The 22,753-nt window shown below is 40.6% G+C and overlaps 1 protein-coding gene across 1 annotated transcript in view; it reads left to right on the plus strand.

Annotated features, from left to right (window-relative positions):
* Positions 1–3,028: 3,028 nt before the first annotated feature.
* MYRFL (myelin regulatory factor like) overlaps positions 3,029–22,753 on the plus strand; it is a 133,307-nt gene continuing 113,582 nt past the window's right edge. Inside the window, exon 1 of the mRNA XM_066257651.1 lies at positions 3,029–3,362. Coding sequence (XP_066113748.1) covers positions 3,317–3,362 — 46 coding nt within the window. The 5' untranslated portion in view covers positions 3,029–3,316. The remainder of the gene's footprint in view (positions 3,363–22,753) is intronic.

A 22,753-nucleotide genomic window follows, 5' to 3' on the forward strand; every position in this document is an offset into this window, starting at 1 on the left:
TCTATCATGCACTATAACTACCCAAATAGAAATCATCAATAGATGTACTTATAATGAATATGCATAGAATCAAATTCAGATTTAGCGTAACCTTCAATACCTACCCAAATCCTTCTTCAGCCCATCTTTTCTCTCATTGTACCAAGAACACCATAAAACCAGACTCTATACTGTGCTCTCCTCCAAGTCGTTGCTCAGGTTTGTAAAGACCTAGCCATTGTTTGTCTCCTCTATTTCCGGTTCCCTGTGACACCTCTCCAGATCTTCCCAGATTAATCTTCCCTTCTTCTGCTCTCTTGGGATGCTCTCCTCAGCCCTTGTCAGAGTCTGCCTTGAGCTATAGTTACTTGTATTTTTCTCATGTCCTAGATTTGAGCCTATGTTGGGCAGGGACCATTCTTTGCTCATCTTTTTATTTCCTGCACCCAGCAGAGAGTTTAGTTCAAGTTGAATTGAAGAAAGTAGAAAATGTATTTCTTTAAGTAACTTGATGATTTGTCCTTAAAGATCTGGGGTTCAATGTGACCTTAAAAATCATATTCTAAACCTCTTTCTTTACCTCACACCCAAGATAAGATTGTTTTCAAGAAACAGTTTATATGTGTGAAGTTCTAAAAAATATTTATTAAGAAGTATACTTTAAAATTTTTTTTCTTTATTTCTTATTTCTTTAAATTACCGATATGAATTCTAATAATAATAAAAAAATCAAATTTAGAATATGGATCATTCTATAAGCTGATGGGCTTGGACTGTTGAAAAATGCCAGTGTTATTCTAAAAAGCTAACCAACCAACCAAAATGACAAGTAGTGTTCTATCTTTTTAAAAATACATGATGGTGCTGGCTGGTTCGCCCAGTGGATCAAGTGTCAGCCTTGCATATGCACATCCTGGGTTTGATTCCCAATAAGGGCACACATGAGAAGCAACCATCTGCTTTCCTCCCCTCCCTCTCCCCCTCTTTCCCTCTTCCCCTCCCAATCAGTGACTCTATTGGTTTGAGTTTGGACCCCGAGCACTGAGGAGAGCTTGGTAGGTTTGAGCACATCAGATTCAGGTGCTAAAAATAGCTTGGTTGATTGGAACACTGGCCCCAGAGGAGGGTAGCCTGGTGGATCCTGGTGGGAGTGCGTGCAGGAGTCCGTCTCACTATCTCCCCTCCTCTCATTTAAAAACAAAACAAAACAAAAATACATGGCCATTCATTGGACCCTTGATCAGAAAACTAAAAATCATAAAAGATAACTTAGGGACAGTGGTGGAAATTATATATGAGCTGTTAGTATTAAATTAATGTTGCATGTCTTGGGTATAACAGTAATAATATGTGGGAGCATGTTCTTATTTGTGAGGAGACATATACAGAATTATTTCTGAGTAAAATGTCAAGAGGTCAGCAACTTATTTTCAAGGTTTAGGCAAAAAAGTATATTTCTATATCAAGACAGGAAGAACAGCCTGACCAGGTGGTGGCGCAGTGGATAGAGCGTCGGACTGGGATGCAGAAGGACCCAGGTTCGAGACCCCGAGGTCTCCAGCTTGAGCGCGGGCTCATCTGGCTTGAGCAAAGAGCTCACCAGCTTGGACCCAAGGTCGCTGTCTCCAGCAGGGGGTTACTCGGTCTGCTGAAGGCCCACGGTCAAGGCACATGTGAGAAAGCAATCAATGAACAACTAAGAAGTCGCAACACGCAACGAGAAACTGATGATTGATGCTTCTCATCTCTCTCCGTTCCTGTCTGTCTGTCCCTGTCTATCTCTGCCTCTGTAAAAAATAAAAAAAATAAAATAAGAAAACAACAACAACAACAACAAAAAAACAGCTGTTATTTAAAAAAAAAAAAGAAAAAAAAATTGTTTAAAAAAAAAAGACAGGAAGAACAAAAGTGGGAAGATGTTAGTAATTAGTAAGTCTAGATGAAAGTATATAGGTATTTCATGTACTATCCGTTTAGTTTTCTATAGGTTAAAATAGTTTTCAAAATAAAAAGTTGGAAAAAAAAGAAAAGAAAGGTGCTGAAAGAACTGATTTAATTTTCTAATTGTATTTTTTTAGGTTATTAAATAAATTAATAGCTAAGCAGTGAAAAGTAAACATTTTTGGAATATGACTTTAAACACTGCTCACAAAAATTAGGGGATCAAGGAACATGCAGACACTCCAGTACTTTCAGCCTTTTGTACAGTGCATTTTCACCAATGAAATAAAACTTGGTTTTGCATCTCATTTGCATAATCCAACTTCTTTTGTCATTTGCTTTTCTGATGTTCTTGTTTAATAAAAAAAAAAAATCAAATGCTTCTTTTCTTATCATTTTGAAATATCCCCTATACTTTGTGAGCAGTCTATCTGGGAGTGAAACAAGGTGGTAGGGACACAAAGTCAGCTGTTAGAATTATTAAATCAGAAATGCAGTTTTACTGCTCGTTAGGGGAACTCCTTTCACTTCAGGGTTTATACTGTTCAGAGAAAATAAACTCCGAAGGACAAAGTGTATCAAGGACTATAAGTTTTTACTGTGAGTAAATTTGAAAGTATTTAACAAATTCTAATTTTTTGCTTGACCTGTGGTGGCACAGTGGATAAAGCATCGACCTGGAATGCTGAGGTCACCAGTTCAAAATCCTGGGCTAGTCTGGTCAAGGCACATGTTCTGGGAGTCGATGCTTCCTGCTCCTTCCCCGCTTATCTCTCTCTCTTTCTCTCCTCTATAAAATGAATAGTCTTTAAAAAAAAAAAGAGTAAACAAATCCTAATTTTTCATTATCACAGGTTAATTTAAATTATCTGTTGTTCTAGGTATCTTTTAAAGTGATTATATTGATTTACCCCTTTCTCTAGGAGGAAAATAAACCAAGCCTGTATCTTTGGTTGGTTGTGACTAAATCGATCTTGTTGATAGAGGGAAAGATATAAATATGTTGTTGTAAAAGGACAAATAGGCGATAAGACTATGTATTTATTGCCCCTTTATGTAATTACATGTGTCACTAAGTACAAAGGTCCTTAAACACAGAGACGAAAGGCAGAGTAGAGACACTTCCCTACAGTCACACAGAAGGATTTGCTACCACTTCCCTCTTCATGAAATTTTTTTTCCCTGCATGATTGTATATCCTTCTGGTTTTATCATCGTTCTGAGAACCTAATTAACTTTCTCGGCACAATTCGATGGCTGAAGATACACTTCACTTCAACAAAAAGAAAATGAAGATTTTTCAAGAGCACTCGTAGGCTTCAAGTCGCGGGGACAGTGCGGACTCCCTGCAGTCTGATAACGGGCTCCGCGAGGACACTGCTGGGGTCGCGGCGCCATGGACGTGGTGGGCGAGAACGAGGCCGTGCAGCAGTTTTTCGAAGGTAAGTGGCAGATTTCCAACCCCGATTTCTGCTGAGCCTTGGCACTGCACACTGTCACTGACTCACTCGCAGTCCACTTTAACTTGGCCTTGGAAGAAACGCTATGGTATTAACTGTCTTAAAATTGAAGTGAAAGTTTATTTGCTGCACTTGTAGCAAAGATATCAATGGAATAAGTAATGATTTTTAAAAATACAGGATCTCCATTTTATAGGGTGGTTAAAAAAATCAAGGGTCAGCATATCTTTTACTAGTATTTGTCCCTGTCCTATGCTAGAACCATTCCTGTGAGTTCCTTCAAAAATGACAGAGTTGTCTTATCTCTAAACTGATTGACTATAGCATAGAAAAATGTAAGCATTTACTTAAGACAGTTTTTCTCTTAGTATAATTATATGTAACACAGCTTAAAAGAGCAAAGGAACACCTCTTCCCATCTTTGTTTTTCACAACAATTTAAAAATATCTAACTGAATAATGGCTTGGTTTTGAATTTAAAAATCTTTTTTCCCCAAGAAAGAGGCATACTGTAAGATGTGGCTAGACAGATTTTATTCCTTCTAAAACCCTAAAAAGGCAGGCGAGCTTCTCACAGTTAGTTGCGTTGATACTCTAATGGTGGGTCTGTTGAAAATGGCAGCAAGGACTTGTCATTTTGTGGCACCTTTCAGGTGTGCCATTGGGTGACTCCACGTCAGTGTGGCTTTTGTTTCTTATCAGTCAGCCATGCTTAGACTTCCTGTGAAGGGGATTGTGGCCACATCTCTTACACATTTCAAGGTCTTTCTCAGGAGGAAGTGGGAGAAGTACTGAGGGCACACCTGCTCACTCACTGAATCCAGAGGGCAGTTCGCAGCATATTGGGAGAGTGCTTTTGGAGTTCCTTGTGATTAGTAAAGTGTCTGACAAGTGCGAGATGTTTCACGGTTGAACGGAATTGACCCAAGGCCAGACACTGATGAACAACAAAGAGTAGTCATACCAAAGAAATAGTGAGATTCGAGGCCATTATCAGAAGGAATAGACACAATACAACAGTTTCTTGGTAGTGACTTGGGTTTTACCAGAGTGGCAAGAAGAAATATAAGACTCAGCGATTATTGTATTATCTCAGCCCTGTGATCCATCCCAACAAGTGTTCTATCTATGACAGTATCCAAGTCAGTGTGTCCACCTGCGTCATGCTTGGCACACAGTAGGCACACTAGTGTTGCTGGATTATTATTGTACGATTTTATAGCTCATGTAATTTTTATTGCAGCACTGGAGAGCAAGCTCCAAGCTATAGCTGCATCATTTTTATTTTAGAGAAACCACAAATTCATTTTATAAATGTAAAAAAGTCGACTTGGTTTATTTTCTGATCTGAGGAAGACCTGAAAAATTCATCTGGTCTACCTTCCTTTTTATGCAAGTCCTTTTATACCTAGGATCTTATACTGTCCTCGTTTGTACCATTTGCAGAAGTTTCTAGGATATAATTTCCAAAAGTTCCCTGTGTAGCCTGATTATAATAGTATCTTTCTTAGCCCAAACCAAAGTCTTGTTCCATGAAGCCTTTTTCATGGGGGAAGGGGGGGTCATTTCTCCATGGAAAAAGAATAAAATTCTCGGTGTTTTTCTTATATTATCTTTAAATGAATAGGTGGAAAAAATGGTAGATTCAGGGATAAAAATGGAGGCCCTAGCTTATATGATACCCCAACCATCTGAAAATCACACAACTAGTTGTCAATTTTTTTATTACCTATACTAATCAGCAGATATTGATCACCTACTGTATGCCAAGTCCAGCAATCACCTCTTTGAAGCTTTTTTTCTTAGATTATAATGATTTCCTTTTCCAAATATTTCTTAGAACAAGGACAGCAAAACTAGATATGATATTTTGATGAGGAGGGCCAGTTTGCACATCATGTTCCTATTGATATGTCAGCTTCTAATTAAATGCACTCTTGTGTAAAGAATCAAGATTTGAAAATCGAGTAAAATTTTGGCAATTTGTTACCCACTTGAAAGCTGTTTTTCTTCATTTTCTCTGACTCTTCATTATAAGCCCTAAATAATATATATTTTTTCTTATGAATACTTTTGTTTAGTATGAGAATTGACAATATCATTTTGAACTCAGTGGTCTTAAGTGTCAAAGCCATTGAGATCTTAGTATTTATTTTGAAGCTTTAAGTATGAGCTTACATTCTTAATTTGCTTACCTATGGGTATTTCTTTTGGACTACTTTGGTATCAGAGGACTCATCTTTTATTCCCAAGCTTTATAGACTAGTTTAAAAACTGATTTGAGAAGAATCTTTTGTTATTCATTATATTTAATCTTGAAAGAGGAGATTTTCTGAATTGGTGAAAAGCTGCTAGCTTATTCTCTTTGTCATCTCCTGAAGTAGGTTCTCAAATGCTTTTGACTGATCCTGAAAGCAAAAAAGGAGATTCCTGCCCCATCTGAGCAGAATGGGGAAAAACCACCTGCTAAGAGCAGATCACAAGGGAAAGCACAGGGGGAGTCGGGCCGACTGAAACTGCCACTCACCTGTTGAGGTTGGGGTGGGGGTGAGGAGCTCCTAGGCCCAGAAGCTGTGGACGGGCAGGAATAGTCCAGCAGCTCTGGAGATCTAAAGAGGAAGAAAGTTCATTCAGGAAACTGCTGTCGAACAAGCTTCAAACATTGGGTGCCTGTCTCTCTGCTTAAAATTTAAATTTCTAGGTAGCTATTATTTTAAAAGGGTGGTAGGGATGCAGGGTAGGCAAAACATCCATTGCCCACGAGCTGTACAGGAATACCATGGAGGGGCCAGTGTGTAGAAAACTGGGGAAATGCTGAAGTCTCTGGAACGGAAAAGCACTGACTGGCATGCCAGCCTGGGTGGGATGGATCTAGAAAGTCTTCCAGGAAAGGGAAGCAGAATTGTTAAGTATGGATCTAGAAAGTCTTCCAGGAAAGGAAGCAGAATTGTTAAGTAGAAGAGAGACGTAGCTTGGGAAAGTGTCTATGTGGTGACTGTGTATAGTAGACACTCAATAATACTAGAATAAATGAATGAAAGAACTGTGCAAGAGACTACTCTGTGCAACCAACAGTTATAAACTTGAACTCTAGCTTCAGAGAACCCATCAAGTGCACATGTAGGAAGAAGAAAAACTTGTGCAGTAGCAGGAAGGTCCAGTGAATAGAACAGAAAAAGGCAGTTGAGACAAAGTTTTGCCAGTTGGTGGAAAGTCTCAGAATCCATTATTACCAGAGATAAAATAGCACATGTCCTAAGTGGGCCCTGTATGTGAATTTCCTGAGAGTGAAACCCACCCTGATTGGTTGATGTTTCTGAATTCCCATGAGAGGAATCAGAAGCTCTGCACAGGGAAATGGGCTCAGCACTGGCCATGGGCAAGCGATCTTTGGCCTTAGACCAGTCTCTTTTATGTCTGTGTCTTTCCTTCCCTTTGGGACTAGCTCTTGCTCACTCTCTGAGACAACCAGCACCTTTACACTGTCTTCCTTCTGTCCCAGGAAAACCTGAGCTTGCACAGAAGGTACCCATAGTAAATCACCCCCCACCTTACATCTCTATGCAATCTTGTATTCACATGATTTTGTTGAATACAAAGTTGTTTCGATCACGTGACTCGAGAAAGGTTTCCTCTAAGGTTTGGTTGATCTCTGATGGTGGAATTTATTTTTATATTTTTTAATAAATAATAGTTTATTTAACATTATGTGTGGGCCCAAATTGGCCAAGACAAAGCCAGATGACTTAAAGAGACAAACACAAGAAATGGACAGTACTATCTAGGTAACTCTTGGGCCCTGAGGTTGATCATGCCAGTGTCTATCCTATTAATGCCCATTATCTTCATATGTCATGCTGAACGTAACCTGGTGGTGGAATTGTAGACGTCATGTTGCATCCTACCATCTCTGAAAGGACCTCACAGGGGCAGGAGCTTCTTGTTTATTAGTGAGGCTGCCTCTGCTTCTGTGTGGAGACAGCATGGCCTTCTCCAGGAGACCGAGGACAAGAACATACCGTGGCATACTGAGCCCAAGAAGAACCTGTCAGATCATGCAAGTGGTTTAGGATTATCTCAACAGGTCTATCTGGAGTTGGCAAGGGGTTAGAACAGGGGTCCCCAAACTTTTTTACACAGGGGGCCAGTTCACTGTCCCTCAGACCATTGGAGGGCCGGACTATAAAAAAAAATTATAAACAAATCCCTATGCACACTGCACATATCTTATTTTAAAGTAAAAAAACAAAACGGGAGCAAATATAACATTTAAAATAAAGAACAAGTAAATTTAAATCAACAAACTGACCAGTACTGCAATGGGAACTATGCTCCTCTCACTGACCACCAATGAAAGAGGTGTCCCTTCCAGAAGTGCGGTGGGGGCCGGATGAATGGCCTTAGGGGGCCGCATGTGGCCCGCGGGCTGTAGTTTGGGGACCTCTGGGTTAGAAACTATGTTGCCATGGCATGTAGTGTCTACCACAAGGGACTGCGGAGATGCAACCCCTGTTCTCTCATGCTGGGATCCCCATGATGAAGGCGATTTAATTAGAATTTAAAATGTGCCATAAAGTAGGTCAAAGCTAACCTCCATCGCCTGCAAATACTCTGCATTTGAGACCCACCAGGGTTATCACTATCTCTAGGCAATCCTGGAACAAAATCACCCAAGCAGACCCTCCTGAGAGGAGGCTCTACTACCTTCTTTGAGGTTATTGAAGTTGTCATCTTTTCAATTTTTGAGTTAAAGCTAGGTTTCTGGAAGACTTCATAAGGTCTTGGGAGGAAAACTTTCAATATATGGACAATTTTGGAAATATCGAGAGCTATCTTTTTAAAACAAGAAGATAGTTTTCGGCTGACAAGGCGTTGGCACAGTGGATAGAGCTTCGGTCTGGGATGCTGAGGTCCCAGGTTGGAAACCCTGAGGTCAGTGGCTTGAGCTCGGGCTCACCAGCTTGAGTGCAGGATCGTAGACATGACCCAAGGTTGCTGGCCTGAGCAAGGGGTCACTGGCTTGGCTGGAGCCCCCCAGTCAAGGCACATATGAAAAAGCAATCAGTGAACAACTAAGGTGCTACAGTGAAGAATTGATGCTTCTACAAAGAAATAAAAGGCATCCATATCGGAAAAGAAGAAGTAAAGGTATCACTTTCTGCAGATGATATGATCCTATACATCGAAAACCCCAAAGAATCCACAAAAAGACTACTAGAAACAATAAGCCAATACAGTAAGGTCGCAGGATACAAAATTAACATACACAAGTCAATAGCCTTTCTATATGCCAACAATGAAACAACTGAGAAGGAACTCAAAAGAATAATCCCCTTCACGATTGCAACAAAAAAAATAAAATACTTAGGAATAAACATAACAAAAAATGTAAAGGACTTATATAATGAAAACTATACACCATTGTTAAGGGAAATCAAAAAAGATATAATGAGATGGAAGAATATACCTTGTTCTTGGCTAGGAAGAATAAATATAATCAAGATGGCTATATTACCCAAAGCAATATACAAATTTAATGCAATTCCCATCAAAATTCCAATGACATTTTTTAAAGAAATAGAGCAAAAAATCATCAGATTTATATGGAACTATAAAAAAACCCGAATAGCCAAAGCAATCCTAAAGAAAAAGAATGAAGCTGGGGGCATAACAATACCTGACTTCAAACTCTATTATAGGGCCACGACAATCAAAACAGCATGGTATTGGCAGAAAAATAGACACTCAGACCAATGGAACAGAATAGAAAGTCCAGAAATAAAACCACATATATATAGTCAAATAATTTTTGATAAAGGGGCCAACAACACACAATGGAGAAAAGAAAGCCTCTTCAATAAATGGTGCTGGGAAAACTGGAAAGCCACATGCAAAAGAATGAAACTGGACTACAGTCTCTCCCCCTGTACAAAAATTAACTCAAAATGGATCAAAGATCTAAACATAAGACCTGAAACAATTAAGTACATAGAAGAAGACATAGGTACTCAACTCATGGACCTGGGTTTTAAAGAGCATTTTATGAATTTGACTCCAATGGCAAGAGAAGTGAAGGCAAAAATTAATGAATGGGACTACATCAGACTAAGAAGTTTTTGCTCAGCAAGGGAAACTGATAACAAAATAAACAGAAAGCCAACTAAATGGGAAATGATATTTTCAAACAACAGCTCAGATAAGGGCCTAATATCCAAAATATACAAAGAACTCATAAAACTCAACAACAAACAAACAAACAATCCAATAAAAAAATGGGAAGAGGATATGAATAGACACTTCTCCCAGGAAGAAATACAAATGGCCAACAGATATATGAAAAGATGCTCATCTTCTTTAGCTATTAGAGAAATGCAAATCAAAACGGCAATGAGATACCACCTCACACCTGTTCGATTAGCTGTTATTAGCAAGTCAGGTAATAGCAAATGTTGGAGAGGCTGTGGAGAAAAAGGAACCCTCATCCACTGTTGGTGGGAATGTAAAGTAGTACAACCATTATGGAAGAAAGTATGGTGGTTCCTCAAAAAACTGAAAATAGAACTACCTTATGACCCAGCAATCCCTCTACTGGGTATATATCCCCAAAACTCAGAAACATTGATACGTAAAGACACATGCAGCCCCATGTTTATTGCAGCATTGTTCACAGTGGCCAGGACATGGAAACAACCAAAAAGCCCATCAATAGATGACTGGATAAAGAAGATGTGGCACATATACACTATGGAATACTACTCAGCCATAAGAAATGATGACATCGGAACATTTACAGCAAAATGGTGGGATCTTGATAACATGATACGAAGCGAAATAAGTAAATCAGAAAAAAACAGGAACTGTATTATTCCATACGTAGGTGGGACATAATAGTGAAACTAAGAGACATTGATAAGAGTGTGGTGGTTACGGGGGGGAGGGGGGAATGGGAGAGGGATAGGGGGTGGGGAGGGGCACAAAGAAAACAAGATAGAAGGTGACAGAGGACAATCTGACTTTGGGTGGTGGGTATGCAACATAATTGAACAACAAGATAACCTGGACTTGTTATCTTTGAATATATGTATCCTGATTTATTGATGTCACCCCATTAAAAAAATAAAATTATAAAAAAAAAAAAAAAAAGAATTGATGCTTCTCATCTCTCTCCCTTCCTGTCTGTCTGTCCCTGTCTATTCCTCTCTCTCCCACTAAAGAAAAGAAGATAGTTTTCACTGTAATCTCACCATCAAGTGATAACAGGTGTTTGCAGTTTGGTGTCGATTGTGTGTGTGTGTGTGTGTGTGTGTGTGTAAAATGAGAGTATACTATACTTTAATAGTAAACTTTTTCATGGACTATAGAATGAGTGTCTCTTCATATCATTATTTATTCATCTACAAGAATCTGCAAGCCAAAGTGAAATCTGGCCTGCAGCCTGATTTATTTATTTATTTATTTATTTATTTTCCGAAATGAGAAGCAGGGAGCAGCAGACAGACAGACATCTGCATGCACCCAACCGGGATCCACCTGGCATGCCCTCCAGGGGAGGATGCTCAGCTCCTCTGAGGCAGTGCTCTGCTGTAACCAGAGCCATTCTAGCGCCTGAAGCAGAGGCCATGGAGCCATCCCCAGTGCCCTGGCCAACTTTGCTCCAATGGAGCCTCTGCTGCGGGAGGGGAAGAGAGAGATAGAGAGAAAGGAGAGGGGAAAGGGTGAAGAAGCAGATGGGCGCTTCTTCTGTGTGCCCTGGCCTGGAATCGAACCTGGGACTTCCATACGCCGGGCCGATACTCTACTGCTGAGCCAACCAGCCAGGGCCTGCAGCCTGATTTTGTAAAGAAAGTTTTATTGTAATACACCCATTTATTTACAGATTATCTATGGCTGCTTTGATGCTATGATGGCAGAGTTGAGTGGTGGCAATCAAGACCATATGACCCTCAAAATCTGAAATATTTGTTATCTGGCTTGTTATAGAAAATATTTGCTAGTCCTGGATCTACAACCTAATTAGTAACAATTTTTATTTATTGAACATTTACTATGTGCTAGGCATAGAAGCATGGTCATCCTGGGTGTGAGTCCTGACTCTGCCTTTCACTACCTCTGAGATCAGGGGTCCCCAAACTTTTTACACAGGGGGCCAGTTCACTGTCCCTCAGACCATTGGAGGGCTGGACTATAAAAAAAAACTATGAACAAATCCCTATGCACACTGCACATATCTTATTTTAAAGAAAAAAAAAACAAAACGGGAATAAATATAACATTTAAAATAAAGAACAAGTAAATTTAAATCAACAAACTGACCAGTATTTCAATGGGAACTATGCTCCTCTCACTGACCACCAATGAAAGAAGTGCCCCTTCCGGAAGTGCGGTGGGGGCCGGATAAATGGCCTCAGGGGGCCGCATGTGGCCCGCGGGCCGTAGTTTGGGGACCTCTGTCTGAGATGATGGATAAGCAAACCTCTGCAGGTCTTAGTTTTTTCTTGTTTATAAAATGGAGATAATCGCATTATCACACCGTGTGGTTGTAAAGTGCTCTGCCTGGCATGGAGAGCTCAATAAATGTTAGCTATTATTATTCTCATTGTTCCTTTATTATCATTGTCTTTGTTTAGCAGCAAAGCAGCCCTGTGAGGGATTTTCATCCTCCCAAGAGAAACAGGAGACCAACAGGGGTTAAGTAACTTGATTAAGGGTCGTCCGGGTAGTAAGTGCCTGCAAGGTCATCATTTATTCCTTATCTTCGCTTATTCCATCGGCCAGTTCAAATGAGCCAGACGCTGCCCTAATGACTAGGGATTCAGTGGTGACCAAGCAGAGTCCTTGTCACAAAGTGGCTCCTTTTCTAGCTGAAGGGAGAAGACAACAAAGAAGCAAATAAATAAGATAATTTTAGATAGTCATTAATTATGAAGAAAATAAAACCAGATAATGGTAGAAAAACTGGTGAAGAGGGGAAGAGTGGGTTACTTAAGCTAAGGCAATTAGGAAAGGCTTCTGAGAAGGGAACATTTGAACAGAGGCCTGAATAATGACTGGGAGCCAGTTACCCATCAGTCATCATTCAGGGGTAGTCAACCCTTTTATACCTACCGCCCACTTTTGTGTCTCTGTTAGTAGTAAAATTTCCTAACCACCCACCAGTTCCACAGTAATGGTGGTGTATAAAGTAGGGAAGTAACTTTACTTCATAAAATTTATAAAGCAGAGTTACTGCAAGTTAAAGCATATAATAATAATGACTTGCCAAGTACTTTATGTCGGATTTTTGCTAAGTTTGGCAGAATAAATCTTTTTTTTTTCTGAAGTTGGAAACAGGGAGGCAGTCAGACAGACTCTCGCATGTGCCTGACCGGGATCCACCCGGCATGCCCACCAGGGGACGATGCGCTGCCCATCTGGGACATCGCTCTGTTGCAACCAGAGCCATTCTAGCACCTGAGGCAGAGGCCACAGAGCCATCCTCAGTGCCCATGCCAACTTTGCTCCAATGGAGCCTTGGCTGCAGGAGGGGAAGAGAGAGACAGAGAAGAAGGAGAGGGGGAGGGGTGGAGAAGCAGATGGGCGTTTCTCCTGTGTGCCCTGGCCGGGAATCGAACCTGGGACTCCTCCACACCAGGCCGACGCTCTACCACTGAGCCAACCGGCCAGGGCCAGAATAAATCTTTATAAAACAACTTACTATAGTTAAATCTATCTTTTTATTTATATATACTTTGGTTGCTCTGCTACCGCCCAGCATGAAATCTGGAACAACCACTAATGGGCGGTAGGGACCAGGTTGACTACCACTGGTCATCATCCGTCACCATCAGAGGAGCATTCCAGGCTAAGGGAACATCAATGTGAAGTTCTTGAGCTTGGAGTGGTTGTGGTGGGGAGGGAGTGGAGTTAGGGTGCAGTGACAGGAGCAGGAAATAGTGTTGAGTGACAATAGGGAAGGTGGTAGGAGATGATGTCAGAGTTTGGATTTTTTTATCCAGTGTGATAAGAAACCAGTAGAGAGCTTTGAGCAGAACAGGCAAGATTTGCAAATGGATGGGAGTGAGGAAGGCTGAGGAACTAAAGACGATGCCTGCATAGGTGTTGGTGTCAATACTGGTGAATGTTGGTTCAATGTAATCTGGCTTCTGCTCCAACTTACTCCTCTGAAATTTTTCCGAATGGCTTTATTACATTAAAAGTCTTCAGCCCCTTGCCTGACCTGTGGGGGCGCAGTGGGTAAAGCTTCAACCTGGAATGCTGAGCTCACTGGTTCAAAACCCTGGGCTTGCCCAGTCAAGGCACATACTTTGTCTCTGTCTCTCCCCCCTTTCTCTAAAAATTAATAAAATCTAAAAAAATTTTAAAAAAGAAAGGTCTTCAGCCCCTCACCCTCCTGGCGTTGTTAGATTTTGTCACCATCCCCTCTTGCTTACTCATGAAAAACTCTTATTTGACTTCATGACATCCTCTTTCCTGGGTCTCATCCAGCTTCTCTGGGATCTCTCAGGCTCTTTCAGTAGCTCACCTTCCTCCTTGTCTACCCAAGAGTTCTATTTTGGAAACTCTTATATCTGAGCACCAAAGCTTACCCTGAATGGTTTCGTTTGATCCCGTGGAACGGCATATCCCAAACTCTATTGCCAAGTTCCAGACCTGCATTTATAGCTGTGTAATGTATCTATGTATGTGTATGGGTGTCTCTTGGTTTCCCCAAATCAGTACATTCAAAGACGAACTCATATTCTTCTCCTTCTTTGTTTCAATCTTCACTTCCTTTTGTGTTCCTTTCAAACTCTCCAACAAACCTTCAGAACTGGAAATGGGGGTGTCACCTTTGACAACTCCTTCTATACTCTTATAGCTAATCATTACTGAAGTCTGTTGCTGCAACCTCAGAAACATCTTTCAGCTGCACCCCCTTTTGTTTGGAAGGTCACTCTTGCAGAAGCCTCTTCTAATTTCTAACTTCTGTCCTTGTGCTGACCACCGCCCATTTTACTATGGGCTCATTAGGATGTCATTGTTTAAACATTTCTGTTGGATCTCCATTGACTGAGCTTAGCATAATGGCCCCAGTTAGCATAATATTCCAGGCATTCTTATCTCTGGGTACTCCTTCATACTCACATCTGTTATAGCCATTTTTTTTGTGTGTGTGTGTGTGAGAGAGAGAGAGAGAGAAACAGAGAGAGTCACAGAGAGAGACAGAGTCACAGAGAGGGACAGACAGGAAGCAAGAGAGATGAGAAGCATCAGTCCCTTGCTGCAGCACCTTAGTTATTCATTGATTGCTTTCTCATATGTGCCTTGACTGGGGGAGGGGGGACTGCAACAGACTGAGTGATCCTCTGCTCAAGCCAGTGACCCTGGGCTTAAGCTGGTGAGCCTTGCTCAAACCAGATGAACCTGCGCTCAATCTGGCAACCTTGGGGTCTCAAACCTGGGTCCTCCGCGTCCCAGCTCTATCCACTGTGCCACTGCCTGGTCGGGCCGTTAGAGCCAGTTTGATGTAACTGGTTCACAGCATGTTTCAGGGCCAGAGTTCTAATCTTGACTCTGTCTCTTGCTAGTTGTGTGATCTTGGGCAAGTTACTTACTCTCTCTTTACCTTGGTTCTGTATCTATCAAATTGGGTTAATACTGATACCTATCTAATTAGGTTACAGTGAAGGTTAAATGATTCAATTTGCATAAGGTTCAGAACAGCACCTCAATTACTACATCTCTCTTATTAGCGTTAGTATTACAATCATCATCAATATTGCTATTATTGTTATCTATGCCCCAGCTACACTGAGCTTTTTATGGATCCTTGAATATACCCTCCCATTTCACAGCACCAGGTCTCTGACTGCGCCTTCAGCCCAGAATGCACTTTCCTGCTTTGTCTAACAAACTTCCCTGGCAAAGTTAGAAGCAAAATTCTCCATGCTCCTCTAAGACTTGGTCCATACCCTTGCTGTGCACCCCTCACAGTGAAGTTCAGTTGATGGGTTACACGTTTGTCTCTCACAGAACACAGTGACTATCACAAGAGGACTTGGTCCCTTGTCCCTCTCATCATCTATTCAGGCTTAAGGTCTTGAATGCAGTTACAAAAAAAAAAATTATTGAATACATGTTAAATGAATGAGATTTTTAAACCAAAAACAGGGGCCTTGATTGCATTATAGAAAGGTTTGGGCTCCTTCTCTTAGATATATTTTAGTATTGCAATCAACTTGGGACCATGTTAGCTCCCTATCAATGTTTTTTTATGTAGATTGTTCTTGGATCTGTGGCTGATTGTAGTAATCTTTCCCTCAGTAGATAACTCTGTTTCCCCTAAAACAAAACAAAACAAAATAAAAACTCTCCCTGTTAACAGGAAAGGAACCGAGATGGTGTGGTGCTCAGCAGGAAACATGGCAGAGATGCTAACTGAGAAAGGAGAGAATCCAAAACCAAAGTCTATTGCTGAGAGTTCAGGCTGTGACTCAAGCCAGGTCATGACCTGGGAATCCGAATCAATAGTTAAGAGCCACTAGAAGATATTACGAGTCCATCAGAGGAGTGGAAGCTCTAGTCCTGCATGAAAGTAGAGGTCCAGGCACCCGGGCACCAGTCAAGGTCATAAGAACGATCATGGAGCTTGATCACAGTGTCTTTCCCACTGAGGCTGTTTCCCAGGCCACCCTCATCAGCTCTGGAAATTGGGCACCATTACAAATCATGCATTTTACACCTGCGCTCCTGACTCCAGCCTGCATGGGTGGTGATGACTAAGGTAGTAGTTAGACCACAGACTCTGTTAGAGCACTGCTTAATGCAAAACAAAAATCTACGAAGGGAATTTAGGCAGCTGGGATTGCTCAGAAGTGTAGTAGAAAATATTAATTCTCAAGAGTAGTCAGGGCACAGATTACCTTGGGTTTAAATCCTACCTGTACTGAGGATTTAAGATGCTGCTTTAGTAAATGACTTGCCTCTCTGAGACTGTTTCTTCATCTATGATATTAAATCAGTGGTAGTCAACCTGGTCCCTACTGCCCACTGGTGGGCATTCCAGCTTTCATGGTGGGTGGTAGCAGAGCAACCAAAGTATAAATAAAAAGATGATTTAACTATAGTAAGTTGTTTTATAAAGATTTATTCTGCCAAACTTAGCAAAAATCCGACATAAATTACTTGGTAAGTAATTATTATTATATGCTTTAACTTGCTGTAGCTTGGTTATATAAATTTTATAAAGTAAAGTTACTTCCCTACTTTATAAATCACCATTACTGTGGAACCGGTGGGCAGTCAGAAAATTTTACTACTAACAGAGATACAAAAGTGGGCGATAGGTATGAAAAGGTTGACTACCCCTGTATTAAATGAAGTAGACGTACTTAATAGGAGAAGACTGAGAATTAAGAGGATGTATGTGAAATACTTTGCATATGGCCTGATATACAGTTATTGTCCAATGAAGTATTATTGTCAGTACTGTATTCTGTAATTAAGAAACATGTTTATTCTTTAAAGGCACTCCCTAAAGCTGCCTATGATCAGTAAGAAAACCACTACCAGTTAATGAATGCTTGATTTGATGTTAGAAAGTGTACTAAGACCTCTAGTTGTATTAATTCTTTATTTTCAGAACAAAATGAACAGGCAGATAATGCTATCACTATTTTAGAGATGAGGAAATAGAAATTCAGAGAAGGTTTGTACCTTGCCCAAGGTAACACAGCTATTATGCTTCAGAGCTTGGAGTTGGACAAAAGTCTTCCTTTCTCTGTGCTCCTAGCCACCACGGTGTCTTGTAAACAGGTGGCAAGGGAACATCTGTAGAATTAATTGTGGAACTCATGGCTCCTGTCAAAATAACCAGGGCTGTGTGTGTGGCAATTTGCATGTAATTCCATTCTGTAAATGAAATTATTCTGGAGTGCTAACAGTTGGAACCGTCTGGCATTTTTTTGGCAAAGCCCAGCTCTGGCTCCACAAGATGAGGTGTTAGTGGTAAAGCGACAATGGTTTATTTATGTTCACAGGGCAGGCAGCAACAGAAACTCAAAAGATAAGGCTACTAATAAGAATGCAAACATAAGAACAGCAGCACTGGTGCATAACAAAACTCTAGAGCGGGAATTTAGGCGGCTGGTTTGCTTGGAAGTAAAGTAGAAAATAACTCTCAGTCTTCTCCTTTTTGGTAACCAGACTCAGGACACAAAGTCCAGCAATATGGTACCCAATATTTGACTAGCAATAGGAGAAACAATTGTCATGTGTAGAAATGGAAAGTAATATGTTTTAAGGAAAACATCTTATGACCTGACAATTGGAAATAGTGTCACTTCTGTAGGATTAAAGTGATCAATATCCTCAAGTATTAGGAGCCGAGAAATATGCTTCCTAGGAATCTGTATGGCGTGTGTTTGATGGCATAGAGGCCTTGGTTCAGGCAGACCTGGGTTTGAATCTTGGTGTTGGGCAGATAAAATATATTATGCTCACTTTGTTAAAGATGGCGCTGCTCACGTGGAAGCCCGTTGCCCAGGTGATTGCTTGGGATGGGCGTGATTATATTAATGTGTGTTGGGGGCGGGCTGTGGGCAGGCCGGATCCTTGTATTCTGGGGCTTGGTTTTAGGACTAAGCCTTTCCCACCCTTTTTGATGTAGGGTGGTGCACTCTCATGAAGAATCCCATTATGCCTCAGATACGTGACTTTGTATCAGAGACTTCCTTGTTTGTATATTGGATTAAAGGTTTTGAATCTACGCTATAAAGTGGGGCAGATCAGGAGCTTGCTCTCTCTCGGTTCCTGAGATTAGCGTTAGAGGAGAGAGCTGAGGAAGGACAGCAGAGTAAGGCCATGTGGAAGAGAGGAGAGGCAGCCAAGATGAAGGAGTGCTGAAGAAGCCAGTTTGTGCAGAGAGAAGGAGATGGGGAACAGAGGTGAATAAGGCTAGAGAGCTAGAAACCTTTGATTCTAGGAAAACTTGGATAAGTCAGTGGCTTTGGGAGCCCTGAATGGAAAGGAAAGTGTTTTCCCACTGTGTATTTCTTGCCCGCCAGGTGCAAGCTAGGATTAAAGGTAATGGCCCACCAGTTCTTGGCTCCATTGTTTCATTACCGTCTGTCTGAATCTAATGTGAACCTGCATGTGAACGGCCACGATGGCGGCTCCTGGCTTTACACTTGGCTTCTCTGTTTCTTTATTTAGAGACATTGGACCGATTACAAAAGTTTCAGTTTTCTTCATCATTAAAATGGGGATAATAATACAATATATACCTATTAGGGTTGTGAAAATTAATGATAAAATGCAGAATTGATGAAGTAAACGCTAGTTATTGATCTTTATTATAACATTTAATTCTTTTTTATAATGTTTAGTCAGCTTTATTTAAAAACTAGAAACATCCCAAATTTTCATTAACAGGAGAATGAATAAAAAAATTACATACATTCATACAATAAAATACTTTACAATAACTTCACATCACAAGTATGAAGGAACCAAATTGCTTTCTTTATTTATTCTGAAAGAAGAGTAGGTACAAACCACATATATATATATCTACATATTTCTTTCTCAAAGAAACACTTCTGCCTCCAGGGAGTTATTACAACTTTTACATGTTCACATTAATTCCAGAGCCTTTATAATCATAAAATCCATTTATAGCCTTTAGTTGCCGAGCAACAAAGGACAAAGTACTGAGTATTTCCTTTTATTGCAAAAACCCCAGCTTTTCCATGTTGGTCCTGAAATCAACATTTTTCAGAGAAGACAGCACAGTGAAACCTAATACCATGTTTCCAAGGTTTAGTGGTGTTCTTTGTTTGGGGATAGGATCAAAGCTGAAAGGAAAACATTGTTATTATTTTCTTGTTCTTGAATAGCCTAAAGCATTTTGTGCTAATTTCATAGTAAGAAGTTATAAAGTTGGGAGACTGCAGATTCATTTTTAAAAGAGAACTTGTTGGCCTTGACCTGTTGGTTCAGGGATCGAGCATTGGCAAACCTTCCCCTTTCACTTCTCTCTTTTTCCCCAACATGGCTCAATTGGAGTGAGTTGGCCCTCGGTGCTGAGGATGGCTCCATGGCCTCCACCTAAGGTGCTAAGAAGAGCTCATTGTTGAGCAACAGAGCAATGCCCCAGATGGGCAAAGCATTGCCCCCCTAGTGGGCTTGCTGGGTGGATCCTGGTTAGGGTGCACGCAGGAGTCTGTTTCTGCCTCCTCTCCTCTCACTGAGTAAAAAGAGAGAGAGAGAGAGAACTTGTTTCATTTTACTTATGTTTGGTGGTGCTCTCACTGTGAGAGGACTAGTCTTTTGATCTGTTAGGTCTTTTGGGAAAAGCTAGGGTGATGTAAAATACATGTAATAAATGTTATATGAGAACCTTGATAACCACTGACCTCAAACAGGTTCAACCACGAACTGGCAGGGTTTGGGGAAGTTGACTTTGTGATATATAACTAAACTAAATTCTCCACTTTTTTGAAAGGTATGTTGACATAACATCCAAACCTGTAGGGAATTTTTATGAGTTTGTTTGAGCCAAACTGACGACATATGCCAGTGAGCAGTATTTCAGTTGCTCTGGAGAATAACAGTTTTGCAGCTTCTTTTATGCATTTGAATTTAAGTAGGGAAGTAAGGAAGATTACTTGGACTGGTTGAAAGCAGGGAGTGATTGGATTACAGGATAGTTCACAAGATTATGTGCTCTCCTGAGTGTGGTTATGGTTTATTTCAAAGATGTGTTAACATAGATGCACAGAAACTATGGGTAGGTCTTGCTTAAGGCAAAGATAACCCTTTTAATAAAGAAGTTGTGTGCCTGGGGCATGACTATCTATCTACCAAGACCTGCCCAGTTAGGAATTTCTGATTAAATCGCCCTAAGTAGTTACTTTCAGTAGAGCACCCTTTTTCTGCCACAGGTATCAAAGCCTTTAATTACTTCTGTTGTTTTTGTCTGTGGATAATCAGTAAGTAAATGGTAAAAATAAAAAAAGAATTGAAAGAATACATTACTATTTAACATGCTATGAAGTATGATACTACAATATAGCTTATATTTTTAAATTGACTCTTTTTTTAAAATTTTTTTATTTTATTCATTTTAGAGAGGAGAGAGAGAGAGAGGAGAGAGAGACAGAGAGAGAGAGAGAGAAGGGGGGGAGGAGCTGGAAGCATCAACTCCCATATGTGCCTTGACCAGGCAAGCCCAGGGTTTCGAACTGGCGACCTCAGCATTTCCAGGTCGACGCTCTATCCACTGCGCCAGCACAGGTCAGGCCTAGCTTATATTTTTAAAAGTTCTTGAAAACAAGTATGGAAACAAGTTTTTATTTGCATAGCTATTTCTCTTTTCTGTATTTTAAAACAGTGCAAAAGCAGATTATCTTTTTTTAATGTTTAGTCAGCTTTATTAAAAAACTGGAAACAACCCAAATTTTCACTAACAGGAGAATGAATAAACAAATTACATATATTCATACAATAAAATACTTAATAAAAAATAAACTGCTGATTGGTAACATAACATTATGAATAAATTAAAATTTTTTACGTTCACAATTTTACAAGGGTGTACTGAAATATACTAAAAAGTGTCTATTTACAATTGATTCTATTTATGTTGGACTGAAGGACAGGTAAGACCAAGCTATGACAACAGAAATCAGAACAGTAGTTCCAGGGGCAACTTCCTAGGGGAAAAATAATCTTTTTTTCTTCCCTGTTGGGTTAGGGAAGTTTGTTGCTTTGAAAAATATCTACTATGTCACATAAGATATTTTATGTGCAAGAAGAGGCAGAAAGGACACCTAAACATTTTTAAAATTTTTAAAAATTTATTTATTGATTTTAGAGAGGGGGGGAGAGATCGATTTGTTGTTTCATGTATATACACATTTATTGATTGATTCTTGTATGTGTCCTGACCTCGGATTGAACCTGCCACCTTGAGGTATCAGGGCAATACTTTAACCAATTGAACTACTTGGCCAGGGCTTACAAATTATTTTTTATAAATTCTAAAAGGTAACAGTTAGTCAAGGCTCTTTTGCTGAGAATAAATGTCCTTTGAGACAATTTTTGTGTGTGAATTGAATATAAAAGAGTAAAATCTAACTATTAGCATTACTAGGCTAATTCCAATTGATCAGAAGAGAGGCACTTTAAATCTATTATTTATACATCTCAAGAAGTGTGCTAAAGCATTTGGAGAACTACAGTATTCTTTCTTTCTCTCTCTATTATTATTTTTTTTTTCTGAAGTGAGAGCAGGGAGGCATAGAGACAGATTCCCACATGCGCCCGACCGGGATCCACCCAACATGCCCACCAGGGGGCAATGCATTGCCCATCTGGGACATTGCTCTGTTGTAACTGGAGCCATTCTAGCGCCTGAGGCAGAGGCCATGGAGCCATCCTCAGCACCCAGGGCCAACTTTGCTCCAGTGGAGCCTTGGCTGCGGGAGGGGAAGAGAGAGATGGGGGGCAGGTGAAGAAGCATATGGGTGCTTCTCCTATGTGCCCTGGCCGGGAATCCAACCCGGGACTTTCACATGCCGGGCTGATGCTCTACCACTCAGCCAACCAGCCAGGGCCTCTTTCTCTCTTTTTTAAAGGTTTTATTCATTGATTTTTAGAGAGAAGATAGGGAGAAAGAAAGGCAGGGGGAGGAGCAGGAAGCATCAACTCATAGTAGTTGCTTCTCATATTTGCTTTGACCGAGCCAGCTGGGGTTTCGAACCAAGGACCTCACCTTTCCAGGTTGATGCTTTATCCACTGTGCCACCACAGGTCAGACCACTATTCTCTTTTTATCTTTATGAATTGAAGACAAAGACAAAAATCTTCTCCCTACACGCCACTTCCCCAGGAGAAGCAGGCCTCTGTGTGAAAACGTGACTTGACCTTTCACAGTGGTGAGGACCTCACCGTTGTAAACCATGCTCAGGACTTGGTCCACACTCCCATTGCTAGCTGTTTATGAAAATGTTGTGGGGAAAGCCCCCCAAATTTATACACAGCCACCGATTTTTACATTTTCTTATTTTGTCACTTTATTCCTAACCCATCTTCAAAGTTTCCTCTCTGCTCTTCCATTTGTATTATGCTTGTTTACAGAGTTTGCTATTTTTCAAACTCTTCCATTTCCATCAGCTCGTCGGTCCCTCACAGGACCCCGAGAGCAAGGCATTTTACAGATGAAAGAAGTGGAGCCTGAAAGAACTTGACAGATGTGTCTAAAATCACGTTGGTAAGTGCCAGGGCTGATGGCAAAACCCTCGTCTTCTCATTCCAAGTCCGACGCTCTTTCCATCCACATCCCAGTTCGCCTTCTGAAGGAAGAAGTGGGCAAGCACATGTATTGGCTTATT

This window comes from Saccopteryx bilineata, chromosome 2 (assembly GCF_036850765.1).
Source record: "Saccopteryx bilineata isolate mSacBil1 chromosome 2, mSacBil1_pri_phased_curated, whole genome shotgun sequence".
Taxonomy (NCBI): Eukaryota; Metazoa; Chordata; class Mammalia; order Chiroptera; family Emballonuridae; genus Saccopteryx; species Saccopteryx bilineata.